Below are 20,943 nucleotides of genomic sequence, written 5' to 3'. Positions count from 1 at the left end.
TACCACTTCAACACTGCAGGGAAGACTGCAATCATGTTGTGACATTCTAACATTTCTCAAATTATTATGGTAAGATTAACAGGAAAACATTGGTCTGGCTGAAAACAATTCATATGTCTGTCTAGCTGCTTGTTAAGTTAATTGAATTGTCATTAAATAAGTTATTTGTTTGGCATGTTGCCCCAGTGGCTCCTGAACCTGATGTACCTACATCCAGACTTCTGAATGGCCTTCTAGTGTCCCATCACTAACACTAATGCCATCTTAAAATAGATGTGGTTAATTTTCTATTCAGATTTTAAGATCTGAAGATTTTATTAGAAAGATATTAATATTGCTGAAATTTCCATGTCGTGTAACACATTATTTTAAAGTAGATATATTGTATATTTTTATACAAAGTATCTTTAAGGAAACTTGTGAAATGCAATTTTATTTTCTAATTCCGCATACCTTGTTAGTTGGCCTCGTATGCAATTTGTTTCCACAATTCAAAAATGGCGGGGCTGGTAGAGATTTGGGTATGACTTTATTGTGAAGTCTAATATACTGTATTAATCTTTGTCCTGACTAGACAAATCCTCTGAGCTGTATTCTCATTGAGATTGGGAAAGGAGGGGTGGAAGCAGGGAGGTGAGGAATGCATAACTTCATGAATAACTATTATGGCTCTATAATATATATTTTTTTCAATCCACAGAGCAACAACTATCCTTCAATGACTGATCCATATTTGTCGAGCTATTATGCTCCTTCCATTGGATTTTCCTATTCTCTTAGTGAAGCAGCACCATGGTCCACTGGCGGTGATCCTCCCATTCCATATTTAACAACCTATGGACAGCTGAGTAATGGAGACCATCATTTCATGCATGATGCTGTATTTGGTCAGCCTGGAGGACTAGGGAGCACCCCGTATTTAAATCAACATAGATTCAACTTTTTTCCTGAAAATCCAGGGTTTTCTGCATGGGGAACTGGTGGATCTCAGGGACAACAAACACCAAGCTCAGCATATGGCAGCAGCTATAGTTACCCACCTAGTTCTTTGGGAGGAACAATAGTAGATGGACAGGCAGGGTTCCCCAATGATACCTTGAATAAGGCACCAGGCATGAATAGTATTGAGCAGGGGATGGTTGGACTAAAGATTGGAGCAGTGACATCAGGTGTAAAGACTGTAGGTTCTGTGGTAAGCAGCCCGGGTATGACCAATACAACACCTGGAAATGGCTCAACAGCTGGTTTATCTGCTCCAAAGCCAACATCATGGGCTGCCATAGCAAGTAAACCAGCCAAGCCTCAACCAAAATTAAAACCAAAGACTGGAGCAGCAGCAGTAGGAGGTTCCACATTGCCCCCACCTCCTATAAAACACAATATGGACATTGGTACATGGGACAATAAAGGACCTGTACCAAAAGCTCCTCCACCCCATCAGGCCCCTAATACTCAGGCAGTTCCTCAGCAGCAGTTGACTCAGCCCCCTCCAGCTCAGCAGTTGCAACTTCCACAACAACCTTATCAGAATCCTCAACAACCTCCACAGAACCGTTGGATAGCCCCTCGCAATAGAGGGGCAACCTTTGGTCAAAATACTGGAACTGGTAATGAAAACAACTCTGTAGGTAATCTACCGGTTAGCTCTTTACCAAGTAATGAGACTCATCCCGTCCTTGAAAAATTGAAGGCTGCGTACTGCTACAACCCAAAAGACTTTGACTGGAATCTTAAAAATGGCCGAGTGTTTATTATCAAGAGCTACTCAGAGGATGATATCCATCGCTCTATCAAGTACTCCATTTGGTGCAGTACTGAACATGGCAACAAACGCTTGGACAGTGCTTATCGCTCGATGGCTGGAAAGGCTCCTGTTTACTTACTATTCAGTGTGAATGGCAGTGGACACTTTTGTGGAGTGGCAGAAATGAAATCAGCAGTGGACTATGGTACATGTGCTGGGGTTTGGTCACAGGACAAGTGGAAAGGAAAATTTGATGTAAAGTGGATCTTTGTAAAGGACGTGCCTAATAACCAGCTGAGGCACATCCGTTTGGAAAACAATGATAATAAACCAGTCACTAACTCTCGGGACACGCAGGAGGTTCCTTTAGAGAAAGCCAAGCAAGTGCTCAAAATTATTGCTACTTACAAGCATACCACCTCAATTTTTGATGACTTTTCACATTATGAAAAGCGTCAGGAAGAAGAGGAAGTTGTACGTAAGGTAAGTCCTGTTTGATCATTTGTACATTTATGATCTAGTAACCAGTCAAGTAGATGACATTTTGTTGTAAAATTTATATTTTGATTACATATCGCTGACCAATTCAATCACTAGCTGCAGAGGAGAAAACACCTGCAGTGAAAGTCATCTGTAAAAGTTAAACTGAAGTGAGAGTGAGGTGTATATGCAATGACACACAGTGTCATTATCATCTTTGCAAAACAAAAATTTGAATTGATCTTTTGAAGTTACAATTTGAAAGTGTGCCCCCCCTCGCGCGCGCGCGCACAATTTGTACCTTTTTTGTGTTTAGGATTGCAAAAATATGTTAATTTGTTTTGATGTTTAGGTCCAAAGCATGGCACTAATTGTTCAAACCTAGTTGTTTGCATTCAATTCAAAACCGCTTTTTTAACATGACAATGTGCATATCCTGTTTCACAAGATAGTTCCCACAACTTATGCATCCAGTATAAAGAACCATGTACTAATTTTAATTGAGGGTTGTGTGGAATTTATGGCACTCCATTAAAACTGAGCTTCAAAAGTTTTGTGAAGTAAAATGTGATTTTTTTTTTAATGTGTTAAAGATTTTTCAATTTTACAACATCTTACCAAACATACAAATTTTTATAAGACCCCTGAAACATCCAACAGGAAAAATATGAATGAGAACACAATTCCCCCCCCCGCCAAAGCAACTGATGGTGATTAGTTTAAAACAAAAAGGCAGCCACCTTTAGTAGAACCCCTCAACCGATCTCACAATCCCTTCTCTCGGTGCAAAAACTCCCATTAGATCCCCTAACCATGCCAGGGAATTTGGTGGGTTTGGAGACCTCCACTTCATCAGGACCCACCTCCGGGCAATCAACGAAACGAAGGCAAGGACATCTGCCTCCTCCCCTGTCTGCAGCAACGTTGTGTCCGGCACCTCAAATATGGCCTTCAAAGGGCAGTTTGATATTGAGAATCACGCACATGGTACTACGGAAGGAGACTCCAAAACACACGAGCTTGGGACAGGACCAGAACATGTTTGTGTGGTTGGCCGAGCCCCTGGAACACCACTCGCGCCTATCGTAGAATTCTTAGAGTGCAGAAGGGGGCCATTTGGCCCATCAAGTCTGCACCGATACTTTGAAAGAGCACCCTGCCTAGGTCCACCCCCCCCCCATCCCCATAACCCAACCTAACATTTAGACACTTAAGGAGTAATTGATCGTGGCCAATTCACCTAACCTGCACATCTTTGAAACCAGAGCACCTGGAGGAAACCCATGCAGACACGGTGAGAACGTGCAAACTCCGCAGACTGTCACCCAGGTCGGAATTGAACCCGGGCCCCTGACGCTGTGAGGCAGCAATGTTAACCACTGTACCACTGTGCTGTCCCACCTCCAGGAAAAAAGTGCTCATCCATTCCTTGATTAGGCGTGCTCTTGAAATTAAATGAAAATCGCTTACTGTCATAAGTAGGCTTCAAATGAAGTTACTGTGAAAAGCCCCTAGTCGCCACATTCCGGCGCCTTTTCGGGGAAGCTGGATCAAACCCAGTCTCTCGCACAAGGTTGTGGAGTGCACCCTGCAAAGGATCTCGCTCTGCACCTCATCATCTACTACAGGCCCCAGCTCCCACCAACCCCCTCCCCCACTTCACTTTTCACTCCATCAGCTGAGCTTACTGCTTCTGAAAGGATATGTCCATAGATTCTCGACGTGTTCCCGTCCTCCAACCCTGCAAAAGAGTCCTTTCCATTGGAGATTTTGTGGGCACCATTTGGAAAGTCTTCTGTCCTAAATTCCGAACCTGGAAATATCTAAATAATTCGCCCCCGAGAGCCTATATTTCACCGTTAGTTCCTGTAAGCAGGCAAATTGTCACTCCAAAAATAAGTAACTTATTCTCTCCCTTCCTTCCACACGCACCAAGCATGGTGTCCAGCCCTGTCGGCTGAAACTTGTGATTGGAACAAATAGGGGCCAACTTCAACAAAATCCCAAACCTAAAATGCTGTGTGAACCACCTCAATATCCTTTAAGTGGACATGACCACCAGAGTCACAGAATATTTTGTTGGCGAAAATGGAAGCAAAGATGTCACCAATGCACCCAACCCCATCTTACATGACCTCGTCTCTACCTGTACCCAAGCGGACTCTGGGTCACTGCGCCACCCCAGCATCTTTCATATGTTGGCCGCCCAGTAATAAAATATCAAATTAGGCAGGGCAAGGACCATAGACTGTACGTCCCTCTGTAAATCTGTTCTATGAATTCTTGAAGTCTTTCCCGCTGAAATAAAATGTGTTATCAAGCTGTTTACCCCCCCCCAAACAGGATTTGGGGAGGAAAGCAGGAAGACTTTGGCAGAATATTCATTTTGGTAGACTGGATAAAGGCAGGTTATCCCACCTTTGCAGGCCCGACTTGACCGTACCACACTGGCATCATTCAATTTATGGAGCTGTACCCAGTGCTAGACAACTCGGATACTTGAAGTTTGATCTGGCAATTCGAAAGGGTAACTACCTAGGTTGGCACCCCTCCCCATTGGGTTCACCCGAAAATAATCATTCTTCCCCAGATTCAACTTTTATCTCGTAAAAGAGCCAAAAATCTTCAGGAACTCCATAATATACCCCATCGTGGGGACTGGGTCCATCTCATAAACAGTGGGCTATCGGCGTATAGAGAGCCCTATGCTCTCTTTTCTCACCCCCCGTCCTCAATTATCCCTTTCCATTTTCTTGAATCCCTTAAAGCCATAGCCAAGGGCTCAATTGTCAATACAAATGGGAGGGGAGACATTGGACATCCCTGTCTCATTCCCCCACCCAATTGAAAGTACACCAAGCTCAAATTGTTGGTATGTACACGAACCAATGGGGCCTTCGACAATAGACGTATCTACAAGACAAACTTTGGTCCAAGCCCAAGCCTTTCCAAAACTATAAACAGATACTTCCATTCCACCCTATCAAATGCCTTCTCGGCATCAAAAGTCACCACCGCCTCAGGGTAGGCCCCACCAGTGGGGAGAAAACTATATTTAACAGTCGTCGGGTTAGACGACCGTTTCTGGCCCTTTAAACCCTGTCTGATTTTCACCTATCACCCCAGGAAGACAAAGACCTAACCTCATTGCTAGCACCTTGGCCAATACCTTGCCAGCTACATTAACAGCGAGATAGGACAGTGCTACCCACATTCCACAGGATCCTAACCTTTTTTCAAATCTATGCCTGCACCAGTGTCACTGGGAGGGAGCCCGGGTCAAAGAGTCCTGAAACATGTCCACCAGCAACGGGAACCAACTGACCATCAAACTTCTTGTAAAACGCCAACAGAAATCCATCCAGTCCTGCGGCCTTGCCTGTTTGCATCTGTCCTATAGTTGCTGGAACCTCTTTGGGACTTAACAGTGTCTTCACGCTCCTCCTCCCCCACTACCAGAAATTCCAGACCATCCATAAATGCTGAAATCTCCGACTCCCCCCTCCAGTAACTTCGGCCTGTAAAATTTCTTCTAGAAAGCCTCAAGTGCACCATTTACTCTATCCAGGGCGGACACCAGCTTGTTGCCCTGACCTGAATGATCTCCTGGGAGGCTGCTTGCCTACTTAGTTGGTGAGCCAGGAGACAGCTGGCCATCCACCCATATTCATAAATGACCCCCATCGAACGCTGCAATGGGTGCCACCGCCTTACTCGTAGAAAACAAATCGAACTGCACCTGCAGTTTCTTGCTATTTGCCAGGAGCTCCAGGGTAGGGTCACTTGAATATCTGCCGCCTATCTCCAGAATATTGTCGACTAGCTTCTGGCTTCTTCACGGTAGCACAGTAGCTTCACTGCGCCAGGGTCCCAGGTGCAATTCCCCGCCGGGTCACTGTCTGTGTGGGAGTCTGCACGTTCTCCCCGTGTCTACGTGGGTTTCCTCCGGATTCTCCGGTTTCCTCCCACAGTACAAAGACGTGCAGGTTAAGTGGATTAGCCATGTTAAATTGCCCTTAGTGTCCAAAAGAAGGTTAGATGGGGTTATTGGGTTACGGGGATAGGGTGGAAGTGAGGGCTTAAGTGGGTCGGTGCAGAATTGATGGTCCGAATGGCCGCGTTCTGCACTGTATGTTCTATCCATGTGTGCCTTGTATGATTGATGACCACTTTCAGGACCTCAAAGCATGGAAGGAGAGACAGACCTGTTCCCATTAAACCTTACATACTCATCTATAACCTTAGAAATGCATCCCTAAACCCTATATCCGCTAGCTAACAGTGCATTCGCTACCCCCGTAGGTGCCGCTGACTTTGTCCTAGAGCGGTCTAACTTCGGCTCCAACCACTCCATTCATTTCTCCCCTTTAGATCAGCTGATGTGTGTCCAAGTCTGGTATGGATGCCAACAGCTTATAAATGCCACATCATCCTAATTTGGGGCATACACATTCACCAACACTATCAACTTAACCGCCAATGCCCCAGTAGCAATCACATACCTGCCACCCAAATCTGTTTCACCCTTATCCACTAAAAAGCACATCCGCTTGTAAATTAAAATTGATACCCCCGGGCCTTACTATCAAAGCCTGACTGAAATAGCTGGCTCAGCCACCCCTCGAGTCAGGTCTGGTCCGCTACCGCAAGTGACTCTCCTGCAGGAGCACCACATCGGACTTTAAATTCTTCAGGTGCGAGATCTCTTCAGTGGACACCCAACCCTGCACGTTCCTTGTGACCAACCTGATCGGACGGAGGGTCTCGCCATCTCCTCTCTCTCTCTCTCTCTCTCTCTCTCTCTCTCTCTCTCTCTCTCTCTCTCTCTCTCTCTCTCTCTCTCTCTCTCACTCTCTCACTCTCTCACTCTCTCACTCTCTCACTCTCTCACTCTCTCACTCTCTCACTCTCTCTCTCTCTCTCTCTCTCTCTCTTTCCCCCCCCCCCCCCCCAAATCCAGAGTCAGCTATTAACACCACAAAGGATTATCCTGCACCCACACCAAATATCTGGACCCAAGATGGCTGCTGATCCCATCCAAAAGATGAGACAAAGAAACATTCATAGTCATTGTAAGAGAAGCACCCATCCCCCTCCAACCACTTCTGTTTTTTTCTATTCTCCACCTCCCCCCCCCCCCCCCCCCCCCCCCCCCCCCGAACCACCTTTCAAGGACCACCTTTCAAAGAACAATGCTCTCTCTTCCCGCCCCCCCCCCCCCCCTCCTCCTCCTCCTCCGCAGACCAGAGCTCCTACCACCACCACACCCTCGTTCGTTGGCTAAAACCTTGCTGCTAGTGAGGTTGCCCCTACTCTGAGAACATAGTGAGGAACAAAAAGAAAAGAAGCTCCAACGCCCGTCCCTGATGCACATATGAAAAACAAATTACAACACCCCTGCAATGTTCAAATTCTCACCAACCATGCATTTCCATTGCTATTAATTTGACTATTACTCCCTACCCATATTGGTCCCCCATCCCATATAACATATGCAAACCCCGAATCACATCAAATACATACAGCACACAATCTCAAACAAACCCATCCCATCAACAGCCATAACAGTTCCCTCAGAGCACTTTTAACTGAGTCCAAGACTGTGTTCTTTAACAAAGGCCTCCACCTACTCAGGCGTGTTGAAATAATAGTCTTTTGGCTCAAATGTGACCCGAAGCCTCGCTGGGTATAAAATCCTGCACTTCACTCCACTCTGGTACAACACCGCTTTCATCCTATTAAATGTCACTCGACTCTTTGCAGACTCTGCTCCGATGTCCTGATAAATCCGAATACTGCTCCCCTCCCATCTTGAGTCCCAATTTTCTTTGGCCCACTTCAGGACCATCTCCTTCTCTTGCAAACTCTGGAATCTTAACCACCACTGCCTGTTGGTGGTTTGTTCACCCAAGGCTTCTGTTGGACAGTTCAGTGGGCCCTATCCAACTCTGGAGGGGACATCTGACCATCTCACCCCTCCTCTTTTACCCCCCCCCCCCACACACCAGTTTGTCCCCGAACATCTGAGAAAAATACTCAAGTGGGATTCGGACCTTCATCCCCTCTAGCAACCCCACAATTCTGGGGTGTTCTCGCCTTGACCTGTTCTCTGGGCCATTCACTGTCACCTTCAGGATCTTGTTTTTCTCTTCCCCCACCAATGAGATCTCAGCCTTCAGTGAGTCGATTAGATCACTGTGCCTTGACAAGGGTTTGCTCCGCTCCCTTCACCACATCTGCTTGCTTTTTGACAGCCTCCAGGATTTTCTCCACCTTCTCCCAAATCGGACCAAGCGCCGCCTCAATCAAGTGTTTTTTTTAGGGTTTCCATCACCTGCCCTTGCTTTTCATTTTCTCAAACTGCTTCTCAAACTCCAGAGACAGTGCCTCGGCCAGCATATCCGTCATGATCCGAACGGCTGCACCCGCTGGAGACAACTCTTGCCAATCTTCTCTACTGGTGAGCCTTGCAGACTCCCAGAATCCGTCGAAGAGTCCACTCAACTTTTCTTTCCACCAGCCTTTTTTGAAATTTCGACAATATTTTGCCGATGGGTTTACTAAAACTTTAGCTCGGCCGCGTTTGTTCACCCAAACTCCCCATGAACCGGGCAAATAGGACCAAAAAAACAAGTACCCTGGCAGGAGCTACCTTGTATGCCACCTTCTCCTACATGCTGCCACTGGAAGTCGTTATTTAATGTGTTCCGATACTTTTGCTTAAAAGGTCGATGAGTGCTTTCTAGCCACGATAGAAAATGCATAAAAATACAATCATGATATTTTATTGCTATTGTATTCCAGAACTGTTATCTTTTAACTGTTTCTTGCTCTCTACTCTCCCCTTTTGGTAAAATGTGAAATTAAGAGGACGCTCCACGAATGGCCTCCTTCTGCACTGTATGTTCTATACAAAGTGGATGTAAAATCCTAATTATGAAATAATAAAGGAAGCAGGATGTTATTACAAGGGGAGTTATGTATTGTATGTACTCTTTTGTGTCCTGCAGGAATTTTTTTTTTTTTTTTGTAACAAGCTCCACCCTTGCACAGCTTTGGGGTGAAAAAAATCATTAAAGTAGCAGTAAAGCCCAGCACTGTCATTTCACTAGCAAGATGGCAGGTTTGAACTTGGAATGCACAGGGTAAACTAAAAAAGATGTTTAAAATGATAAAGGGATTTTTAGGGTGGATACAGACAGTTTCCTTGAGGTACCCAAAGCAAGAGGCCATAATCATCAAACTAGAGCACTACCATTTAAGAATGAAATTAGAAGGCACTTTTCCATGCAAAGGGTAATGAAAATCTTGAATTCTTCTCTCAAAAAGCTGGATGCTATGCCGACTGATTTCAAGGCTGAAATCAATTATTTTTAGGCACTAAGGGTATCGGGTTGGAGGAATATGGATCAACAGTGAGTGGGTGAAATTGAGATCTAGACCAGCCATGAATTGAATGGCAGTACAGATTCAAAGGGATGAATGGCCTGCTTGCTTTCCTATGGTCCTATGTCATGGAGGTGTTAGTGTGCATTTGTTGTTGTCCTTTTGCTGAGTGTCTCTTAATGATTGGTCTATGAGTATTCTGAACTTTGAAGCTTTTAATTGCTGATAGACACACTCCTGACACCATCCTCGCTCCCTATTATCAGTAGAAGGCATCTATTTCTGAGATTTGTAGGTCTGCCCAGCTCTGTATGGAGTCTCTAACTCCTCCTTCAGGTGCCATGCTTTAAAAGAGCGTTGGTGGTCATGAGCTTCCAATGGATTGGTGCATGGTTATGCTTGGCAAAGTATTGTAGTGGTTTGCCATTTCCATCTGCAGTATGCTGACCATGAAACACTCCTGCTCTTAGCATCTGCCATCAAACTTAATGGAAGGAATTACAGACTGACAATTCCACATTAATCTAGGAATGGGACATAAACCTGGAGCTTCCGGCCCAGAGGTAGGGTCATGGGTCATGACCTCTGCACACAAGACCACTTCCCTCTAAATACTACCTCATTCCTAATAAGATGGGATTATTTCATATCAAATGCTATATTGGACATGGACCTTATTTTGCATCCAGTGACTATTAATTCACTTTCGGTTCTGTTACATAATGCGATATCGAGCATATTTGTCTTCATTTTGGTTTGTTGTGACAATTGTAATAATAAAGTCCTTGCAGTCAGATGCATGTTTTATATTGTGGAAGTGGTTTTGAAATAATTAGGTAGATTTTCACCTTCATGACTGGGCAGAATTCTAGCGGGGTAAATTGGCCACGTTTTTGTAAAAACCTCTTGATTTTCCTTCCACTGCTTCCTAGCAAGTTGGGAGAAAGGTATGCAATTTAGATCTGCTTCACCAAATATTCATGCAGGTGGTGAAGAATTAAATATACTCTGCATTGTAGCACGAGTGTAAATGTAGCAGTGCAAGTCAAGATTATTTCACTGTTTCTTGTTTGGTTTGTGCTTGCATAGACCAAGCTGTTAATATCTACCTATATCGTTTTAAACTTGACATTTACCATAGCAGGGCAGCACGGTCGATCAGTGGCTAGCACTGCTGCCTACGGCGCTGAGGACCCAGGTTTGATCCTGGCCCTGCACCACTGTCTGTGTGGAGTTTTGCACATTCTCCCCGTATCTCCGTGATTTTCACCCCCCATAACCCAAAGATGTGCAGGTTAGGTGGATTTGCCATGATAAATCGCCCCTTAATTAGAAAAAATAATTGGGCACTCTAATTTAAACAAAAAATTTGCCATAGCTGCAACTATGCCTATTCAAAATTTCTTGTTTTTCAGTAATCTGAAAATATGGTTGGTCAAATGGGAAATCTGTTCGAATGAGCTGTAATAATTGTTTTAATACACCAATGCTTAAATTTATTTTAAATCAAATTGTGTTTTTTTTTTATTTAAGGAAATTGTACATGGCCTTCAGCCTTAATTCACCAATCTTGCAGCAAAGTAGAATGTAAGAACAATATGTAGTTTACTAAATGCCCATGCATAATCTGACAAAAAAATATAGATGCCCTGGATATGTCTGAAGGTGCAGTCTGGCCTGATTAGGATAAGCAGTGTTTTCCAACTTCTCTCAACTCCTGGCTGGATCCAAAATCTCGGAAGTTCTTTTTTAATTTTTGATGCATACAGTTGTTTTGATTATATTAATACAGAGCACTATTATTTGAATGTGTTTTGCCAAACACAAGCAAAACCTCCATTCTTTTTAATAAAATATTTTTTTTAGTAAATATTGATTTAAAAGAAAATCTCCCTCATGCTCTTTTTAATTCTTTGTTCTGGATTGATTTATGACTGTCAAATTTTGTTCTACTTACAACAATAGCTTGCATGTTATAGCACCTCTTCATGTAACTGCTTTGACTGATATATGTGATCAGATAAAAATTGGCATTAAGCCAAAGAAGATGATAGTCTGAGAGGTGGCTAAGAATGTGACCAGTGAAATTGATCTTAATGGTAACTCTTGAGGGCAAAGTGAAAGGTGTTAAGACTTTCCGTGACAATTCCAGAGTTTTACCTAGATATAAATAAAAAGGCATGCACACCAATGATGGAATGCACTAATAGGTGAAGCACTGAATCCTTGGAGGGTTGTAGGGTTGGTGATAGTTGAGAACCAAAAAGAAATTCTATAAAAAGAATAGATTTCAAATTTAAAGATATTTTGTCTGTGATTGGGAGCCAGTATAGGTCAGCAGCACAGGGAAAATGATTGAGGAGGCCGTGATCTTGGCTCAGATACTTACTACAGACTTTTTGAAGAAGCTGAAGCTTATGGAAAATGGGAGGCCAACTAAAACAGCTTTGGAATAGCCGCGCCTGGGAATGACTTGCAGATGCATATGAAGGTTTAGACTGACAATACACTGAGGGAGGGAAGGAGGTGTACAATATTAAAGATGTGGTCATCTTTTTGATGGAGAAACTTTGGGTGTTGGAAACTGGTGTCGAGTGGATCGTAAACTGTCTGCTTCACCCGAGTTGCATAAGTCATTGGTGAGGACAAGGAGCTTGACAGGAGCTGAAAACTATGGCTTTCATCTTTGCACCCGAATTAGTTGCACAAGTCATTGGTGAGGACAAGGAGCTGAAAACTATAGCTTTCATCTTTGCAATGTTTAACTGGGGAATATTAAGGTCCATCTGTGTTTGGATCTTGGATAAGCAGTCTTAACCACACGTGTATGCATTGGAGAAGTTGAGAGGTGGTGGAGAGCTGGGTATTGTTACCCCATTAATTTAATGCAATGTTTTTGGATGATATCCAGGGAAGTGCGTAGGTGCAAAGAAGGGAGGGACCATGGATAGATAATATCTGGACTTCGCCAGAAGTTTTGTGATGGTGGGAAAAGAAGCTATTGCTTGAGAAACTGGCAACGATGGGGAAGAATGGAACATGTGGAGGCAGTGTCATTGAGGATAACAGAGAGGTTGGGTTGCAGGAGATGGTAGCCTTATTCAACCCTGTCAAAAAACGCAGGGTAGTTAAGAAAGAGGAAGGTTAATGCACTGCAATACAAGTAATTAAGGGTGTATTTGTGACTTTGTGCCCATTTCAGTGCTGTGGCAGGAGAGGAAACCCTATTTGCAGAGATTTGAACGTAGACTTATGGGAAAGATGGACACAGATTTGGGAGATGACAATTAGAAAGTTGGAAATGGGACAGTAATTTTCCATGCCGAGTACGGTGGTGGGTTGTTTATTTGTAAAGGTGTCACTGAAAATGGAGCTATTTACACAATAAGCTAGCTTGGCTGTCAGCTAGGGAAAGACAGGTCCCCAGGGACCGGTGGCCTACATCCTAAGGTCTTAAAGGAAGTGGCAACGGAAATACTGTAGTGGATCCATCGGTTATATTTCAATTCCCTGAATGTAGGAAAGGTTCCAGTGGATTGGAAGAATGCTAACATAACTCCCTTACTTAAAAAGGGAGAGAAACAGAAAGTAAGAAACTATAGACCAGTTAGTTTAACACCTGTCATTGGGAAATTGTTAGAATCCATTATTAAGGAAGTATTTTCATCCATTAGAGTCAGCATAGTTTTATGAAGAGTAAATCCTGTTTGACTAATTTGCTAGAGTTCTTCGAAGATGTAACCAGCAAAGTGGATAATGGGGATCCTCCTAGATGTAGTATATCTGGAATTCCAGAAGGCATTTGATAAGATGCTGCACAACAGGTTAATACACAAGGTAAGATCACATGGGGTTAGGGGTAATTTATTAGCTTGATAAAAGACTGGCTAACCGAAGAAAGAAGTGAATCGGGATAAATGGGTCTTGTTGGCAAGATGTAACTAGTGGGTTGCCATAGAACATAGAACACTACAGCGCAGTACGAGCCCTTCGGCCCTCGATGTTGCGCCGACCTGTGAAACCATCTGAAGCCTATCTGACCTACACTATTCCATTTTCATCCATATGTCTATCCAGTGACCACTTAAATGCCCTTAAAGTTGGCGAGTCTACTACTGTTGCAGGCAGGGCGTTCCACACCCCTACTACTCTCTGAGTAAAGAAACTGCCTCTGACATCTGTCCTATATCTATCACCCCTCAATTTAAAGCTATGTCCCCTCGTGTTGGTCATCACCATCCGAGGAAAAAGACTCTCACTGTCCACCCTATCTAACCCTCTGACTATCTTATATGTCTCTATTAAGTCACCTCTCAGCCTTCTCCTCTCTAACGAAAACAACCTCAAGTCCCTGAGCCTTTCCTCGTAAGACCTTCCCTCCATACCAGGCAACATCCTAGTAAATCTCCTCTGAACCCTTTCCAAAGCTTCCACATCCTTCCTATAATGTGGTGACCAGAACTGCACGCAGCACTCCAGGTGCGGCCGCACCAGAGTTATGTACAGCTGCAGCATGACCTTGTGGCTCCGAAACTCAGTCCCCCTGCTGATAAAGGCTAGCACACCATATGCCTTCTTAACAGCCCTAGAGGATTCAGTCCTCCAGGCCCAAATATTTACAATATATTTTAATTACTTGGATGCAGAGATAGCAGGTACAATAGCCAAATTTGCAGATGGTACTAAAATAGATGGGGTAGTAAGATGCAACAAAGGAATAGGAATCTACAAATGGAAATGGATAGGTTAAGTGAGCGGGCCAAAATTTGGCAGATGGAGTTTAATGTGGATAAGTGAGAGGTTAGCCATTTTGGTCAGAAAAATAGGACGGCAACTTGTTATCTAAATGGGGAGAATTTTCAGAGTGCAGAGAGATCTGGGTGTCTTCCCGCATGAATCGCAGAAAACTAGTACGCAAGTACAGCAGGTAATAAGGAAGGCAAATGGAATTTTAGCATTCATAGCTAAAGGAATAGAGTATAAAAGTAGGGACTGCTGCTCCAATTGTACAAGGCATTAATGAGACCACACCAGGAGTACAGTGCACAGTTTTGATTCCCTTGACGAATGTAGTTGCATTGGAGGCAGTTCAGAGCTGGTTCATTAGATTGATTCCAGAAATGAGGGATTTGTCTGAAGAAAGATTGAACAGTTTAGGCCTAACTTGCTGGAATTTGGAAGAATGAGAGGAAATTTAATTGGGGTAGATAAGATGATCGAGAAGATTGACCGGTAGACGTAGAGCAGATGTTGTTGCTTGTGGAGAAATCTAGAACGAGAGGTCATAGTTTTAGAATAATGGGTAGCAGATTTAAAACAGAGATGAGGAGAAATTACTTCTCAAAGTGTTGTGAACCTGGAGTTCGCTATCAGAGTGGAGTGGATGCTGAAACATTGATTAAATTTGAGACGGTAGACACATGTTTATTTAGTAATGGGTTGAAGGGCTATGGAGAACGGGCAGGAAAGTTGAATCGGGCTGAGAAGAGATTGAATAGCAGAGCAGGATTGAGGGGCTGATTTTCCTACTGCTTCTAGTTATGTACTTGGAGAGGATATCTGGGGAAATAGAGGAAAAAACAGGGAAAGTTGCAAGTGTGGGGGTAGGGCATGGAATTGTAGCTTCATGGGCAATGGAAGAGTGAAGCACAACTGATTGAAGGGCAGCCATTAGCCTATGAGCTGCTGGTACGGCTACAAGAAAGAGGTTTAATGGAGAAAAGAAGCTCCTTTCTAAGATTCTGCAGTAGCAGGTAGCTTTGGTATAGGAAAGCAAGCTCAAAAGTGCTCGATGTTGTCCAACAATCTGGCATTAGATGGCTGAACTTCTACACCTTGTGGATAGATACACTCATGTCTGCACCCATTAGAGACGAGAACCAGGCTCTCGGGAGTGATTGAGGTGGGAGAAACTAAGTGTGTACTGGAGATAATAACAGAATCAAGTGTGGTTGAAAGAGGTTATGGCAATGTTGAAGGTGAGGGATCCAAAGATGTTATTGGAGTTTGCCGTATCCATGATTCAGGCAATACACATAGACTATGTGAGATGGCCAAATCAATGGAATGGCCATGAATATGGGTGGAAGAACTTCTTTAGAGAGTGCGTTTGAGGACAAGAAAAGTTGAAATGGAGATTGAAGTCAGTAAAGATGAGTTGGTGCTCATTGCAGAGTCTGAGGAAAGGTGGAAGAGTAGGCTGGTGAAGGGGGGTGGGGGGGGGGGGGTGGTAGAGCATAGTAATTTTAAAGGAGGTTTAAAAAAAAAAGTGAAATTAGGTACATAAGAATTAGGAACAGATGTAGAGCACTTGGCCCCTCAAACCTGTTCTGCCATTCAATTAAGGGAATGGCTGATTTGATTGTAAGCTCAACCCAGCATTCCTGCCTACCCCTGATAGCCTTTCACTTCCTTATTAATCAAGAACCTATGCACCTCTCCTTAAATATTCAAAGATTCTGCTTCTACTCCCTTTTGAGGAAGAGTTCCAAAGACTCATGACCTTCAGAGAAAAGATGGCTTACGAGAACGCAATAAATAGAAGCAGGAGTAGGCCACCAGGCCCTTGAAGCCTACCTAGCCATTCAATACGATCATTGCTGCGCTATGCCAGCCTTATCTTTCCACTCTGAAAAGGACTCATTTATTCCAACTCTGTTTTCTGTGACAGCCAGTTTTTAAATCCATGCTAACGTACATCCTCCAATTCCATGGACTTTTACTTTATGCACCAGGATCTTATTTTACACCTTGTGCCCTTTTATCTTTTTTTATGTCCCCTTGTTCAAAACTCTCCCACTAGTGAAACCATCTCTTCATCTACCCGTCAAACCCCCACAGGATCTTGTATGGTAGCACAGTGGGTAGCATTGTTGCTTACAGCTCCTGGGTCCCAGGTTTGATTCCTGGCTTGGGTCACTGTCTATGTGGAGTCTGCACGTTTTCCCTGTGTCTGCGTGGGTTTCCTAGGTGCTCCGGTTTCCTCCCACAAATCCCGAAAGGCATGCTGTTAGGTGAATTGGATATTCCGAATTCTATTTTTTAATAAATTTAGTGTACCCAATCATTTTTCCAATTAAGGGGCAATTTAGAGTGGCCAATCCACCTAGCTTGCACATTTTTGGGTTGTGTGGGCGAAACCCACGCAAACACGGGGAGAATGTGCAAACTCCACACGGACAGTGACCCAGAGCCGGGATCGAACCTGGGATCTCAGCGCCGTGAGGCCACAGTGCTAACCCACTGCACCACCGTGCTGCCTGATATTCCGAATTCTTCCTCTGTGAGGGGCTTTTCACAGTAACTTCATTGCAGTGTTAATGCAATCCTACTTGTGACAATAAAGATTATTATTATTTTTATTAATAAGGTCACCCCTCACTCTTCTAAACGCTAGAAATACAGACTCAGACTTTTTAGTCTCTCTTGATAGGACAATCCTCTCATCCCAGGAATTAATAATAATTATCTTTTATTGTCACAAGAATGCAGTCAAAGTGAAAAGCCCTTAATTACCCTGGTGAATCTTTTTTGGGCTGCCTCCAATGTTGCTATATCCTTTAGGTAAAGGTCAAAAACTGAATGCAGTATTCCAGGTGAGGCCTCACCAACGCCCTGTACAATTGCAATAAAACCTCCCTATTTTTAAACTCCAACCCCTTTGGAATAAAGGCCATAATGGCGCTTGCTTTCTTAACCACTTGTTGGAAATGCCGCCTAGGTTTTTGTGATTCATGAGCTAGAACACCTGGATCTCTGTACTTCACTCACCTGCAGTCTCTTTCCATTTAGGTCATTTGCCTTTTGATTCCTCCTACCGATGTACATGACCTCACTTCTTCATTTGCCAGGTTTTCGTCCAGTCACCCAATCTGCCTATATCTCGTTGCGGAATCACAATATCCTCATACCATGTTCTTTGACCTATTTTTGTGACATCATCAAATTTGGGAACCTAAATTCCGTTCCTTCCCCTAGGTGATTAATGCAAATAGTGAAAAATTGCAAGCCAAGAACTGATCCCTGTGGTACTCCACTAGTTGCATCTTTCCACTCTGTAAAGGACTAATTTATTCCAACTCTGTTTTCTATGTGACTGCCAGTTTTCAATCCATGCTAACACACTCCTCCAATTCCATGGACTTTTACTTTATGCCCCAGTCTCTTATGTGACACCTTGTCAAATGCCTTTTGTAAATCAAGTACACTACATCTACAGATTCTCCTCTATCTACTCTCCCTGTTACATCTTCAAAGAATTTGAGCAAATTTATCAAATATGATTTACCTTTCATAAAGCCATATTGATTAGGTTTGATTATATTCAGCTTTCCTAAATAATTAGCTATTTTCTCTTTTTGATTATTGACTCCAGCATCTTACCAATAAAATATGTTAAACTAACTGACCTATAGTTCCCTGCCTTCTGTCTTTTTCCCTTTTTGCACAAGGGAGCCACGTTGGCTGTTTTCCAAACTTCTGGTACCCTCCTGGAATTTAGCGAGTTGTGAAAAATTTCAACCAATGTGTCCACTATCTCTGCAGCCACTTCCATTAACCCAAGCATGCAGTTCATTGGGCCCTGGCAACCTTTCCACCTTTAGCCCCTTGAGTCTCTATCCTTGTGATTGGGACTTTTGTAAGTTCTACCATGTTACTTGAAATTGGCCCATCTGACATCTTGGGGATATTTGGAATGATTTCCACAGTGAAGACTGATGCAAAAAATGTATTTAGCATGTCCACCATTTCTTTGCTATTATTAATTCACCATCCTCGTTCGGTAGAGGTCCCACATTTATCTTAGCTTCTCGCTTCCTATTTATATATTCATAGACACTCCTGCTGTTTGTTTTATTACTGCATGCAAGTTTTTCTCTCAATTAATTTTCTCCCTTATGTGCTGTTTTGTCTTTTGCTGCTGAATCCTAAAAAACTTCCCAGTTCTCTGGTCTACCACTATTCCTTGCCACTTAGTCTATCCTGCTTTTCAATTTAACATTGTCCTTGACCTCCTTCGTTAACCATGGATTCTGCCTCTTTCTCGTGGAATCCTTTTTGATTGGAATGATCTTCTGCTGAGCATTATGGACCACCTGTTTGAATATCTGCCACTGTTCATCTACTGACCTGTACCTTGGCTTGTTTACCCATTCACCTTGGACGACAACTCCCTCATACCATTATTTAAATTGAATGCACTGGTTATGGACCTTTGGCGTTCACCCTTAAACCGTATATGGAATTCTAGGAATTCCCCAGGGAATCCTTAACCACAAGATCCCTTATTAATCCTCCTTCAATGCACAAAACAAATCCATAATAACCCGTTCCCAGGTAGGTTCCACAACATACTTCTCTCGAAACCAATCCCTGGTGCACTCCACAATTACTTATATGCTAACCTTTCTGGTTTGGTTTGTCCAAATGATATGCAGATTAAAATCTCCCATTATAATTTTAGTTCCCTTCAAACATGCCCTTAGTATTTCCAATTTATGCTCTAACCTCTTGAGAGATCACATCTTGGGGGTCCATGGGCTGTTCCCACCCTTGTCTTTCCCCTGCTATTTATGATTTCAACCCAACTGATTCTACATCACTAGCCACTGCCTTTATATCATGACACGGCACTGCCTTGAAACCTGATTAACAATGCTCCCCACCTCCTTTCACTTCGGCCTGTCCTTTTGGAACAATGTTGAGCACCCAGTCCTGGTCACCCTGCAACCATGTTTCTGAAATAGCTAATTCTTCATAATCCTATGTTACAATCTGTGCTATCAACTTCTCTATCTTGTTGCAAATGCCTTGTGCATTCAGATAAAAAAACATTTAGCCTTTTTTTTTACATTTGTTTACAACTCTGGATTTGCCCCGGCCTATCACACGATGTCAGTCAAGTTCCCCCTCACTATCCTTTGCCACTACTCTCTTATATACCCCTGAATTTTTAAACCTTCCGTTCTTGGTACCACCCCCCCATGGTTCTTATATGAGTCCCTGATGCAATATAATGCTCAAATGATCTGTCCCTACCTGTTGTTTTCTGTTGACACAGATTGATCACTAACCTGCACTGCTACCTTTAACTTTGACGTCCTAATTTTCCAAGTAACTGAACCCTCACCCTCACTCTTTAGTTTAAAGTCCTCTCTATTTCCCTAGATATACGTCCACAAGAACACAGTTCTTAACCTGGTTCAGATGTAGGTCGTCCCAACGCTACAGCCCACACTTTCCCCAGTACAGTCCACAAGAACACTGGTCCCAGCCTGGTTCAGATGTAGGCATCTCAATCGTACAGCCCACACTTTCACCAGTACTGATGCTAATGTCCGACAAACAATACCCATTTCTCCCACACCATTTCTCTTTAAGCCACGTATTCATCTCTGTAATTTTACGTACCCTTTGCCAATTTACACATGGCTCAGGTAATAATTTAGTGGTGATAACCTTGGAGGTTCTGTTTAATTTAGTGCCTAACTCCTCAAACTGCTGAACAGAACCACCTTCCTTGTTCTATCTATGTCATTGGTGCTAAATGGACCACGACCATTGGACCATTCCCTCCCACAGGGAGATCAGTGTCTCTTCCCATGACTATACTATCCACAACTACATTTGTCTTTTCTTTTCTCTCTCTATCTCTCTCTCTCTCTCTCTCTCTCTCTCTCTCTCTCTCTCTCTCTCTCTCTTTCCCCCCCCCCCCCCACAACAACATGAAAGATTCCCTGAACTACGGTGCATGGTCAGTTTGCTCATCCCTACAGTCCCCTCTCAAACATCTCTTCCCTGTTGGACAGGGACAAGGGCTGAAGCTCCTGCAGTGTTATCCTTTGGATCCCTCTACCTTCCTAACTTGCAGTCACACTCTCCTGTCTCCTTATTGTCTTAAATGAGCGACCCCTTATTTTTAAGCCGTGGCCCCTGTGCTCGAAGGAGGAGAAGGCATAAATGGAGTAAGGAAGAGATCAAGGTTTGTTTTAGTGATGAAGAACACCAGGGAATTTTGGGTAGGCCAAGTGGTGAAAGTATAGACAAGCAATAGGTTTCACTCAGAGGCAAATGTTGCCAGCCATAAATCAACTTTCCGTCGGATAACAAGACCCTCATGAAAATTTAAAATATTGAAATAAATCTGTTTCAAGTTTTTTAAGTTTGGCATTATACAAAATTCAAACATAAAATTTGGACATAATTTTTGCAAATTGTTATTTCTTTAAAGGTTTGTTTTAAATTGCAAGATTTATTTTAAAGATCTCTGGATTCATCTATTGATGCTAATTTTTAGAATACTGTGATTCTACACCTTTGTCACAAGACAATTA

General features: G+C 43.3%; 1 protein-coding gene across 5 annotated transcripts in view; it reads left to right on the top strand.

Annotated features, from left to right (window-relative positions):
• The window catches only part of ythdf1 (YTH N(6)-methyladenosine RNA binding protein 1), a 43,696-nt gene that overhangs the window by 14,303 nt on the left and 8,450 nt on the right, over positions 1-20,943 (top strand). For 3 of the 5 annotated variants that reach the window (XR_005461412.1, XR_005461413.1, XM_038803316.1), the window contains exon 4: positions 701-2,227. Coding sequence is in view for 1 of the 5 variants with exons in the window: in XM_038803316.1 (XP_038659244.1) it covers positions 701-2,227 (1,527 nt within the window). In the remaining 4 variants the exon portion in view is untranslated. Of the gene's footprint in view, positions 1-19; positions 70-700; positions 2,228-11,143; positions 11,198-20,943 lie in introns of all 5 variants that reach the window. The other 2 variants (XR_005461414.1, XR_005461415.1) reach the window with 2 other exon arrangements.

This window comes from Scyliorhinus canicula, chromosome 7 (assembly GCF_902713615.1).
Source record: "Scyliorhinus canicula chromosome 7, sScyCan1.1, whole genome shotgun sequence".
Lineage (NCBI taxonomy): Eukaryota > Metazoa > Chordata > Chondrichthyes > Carcharhiniformes > Scyliorhinidae > Scyliorhinus > Scyliorhinus canicula.
Note: the sequence above shows the minus strand (reverse complement) of the source record. Positions and strands in the feature narration are given on the sequence as shown.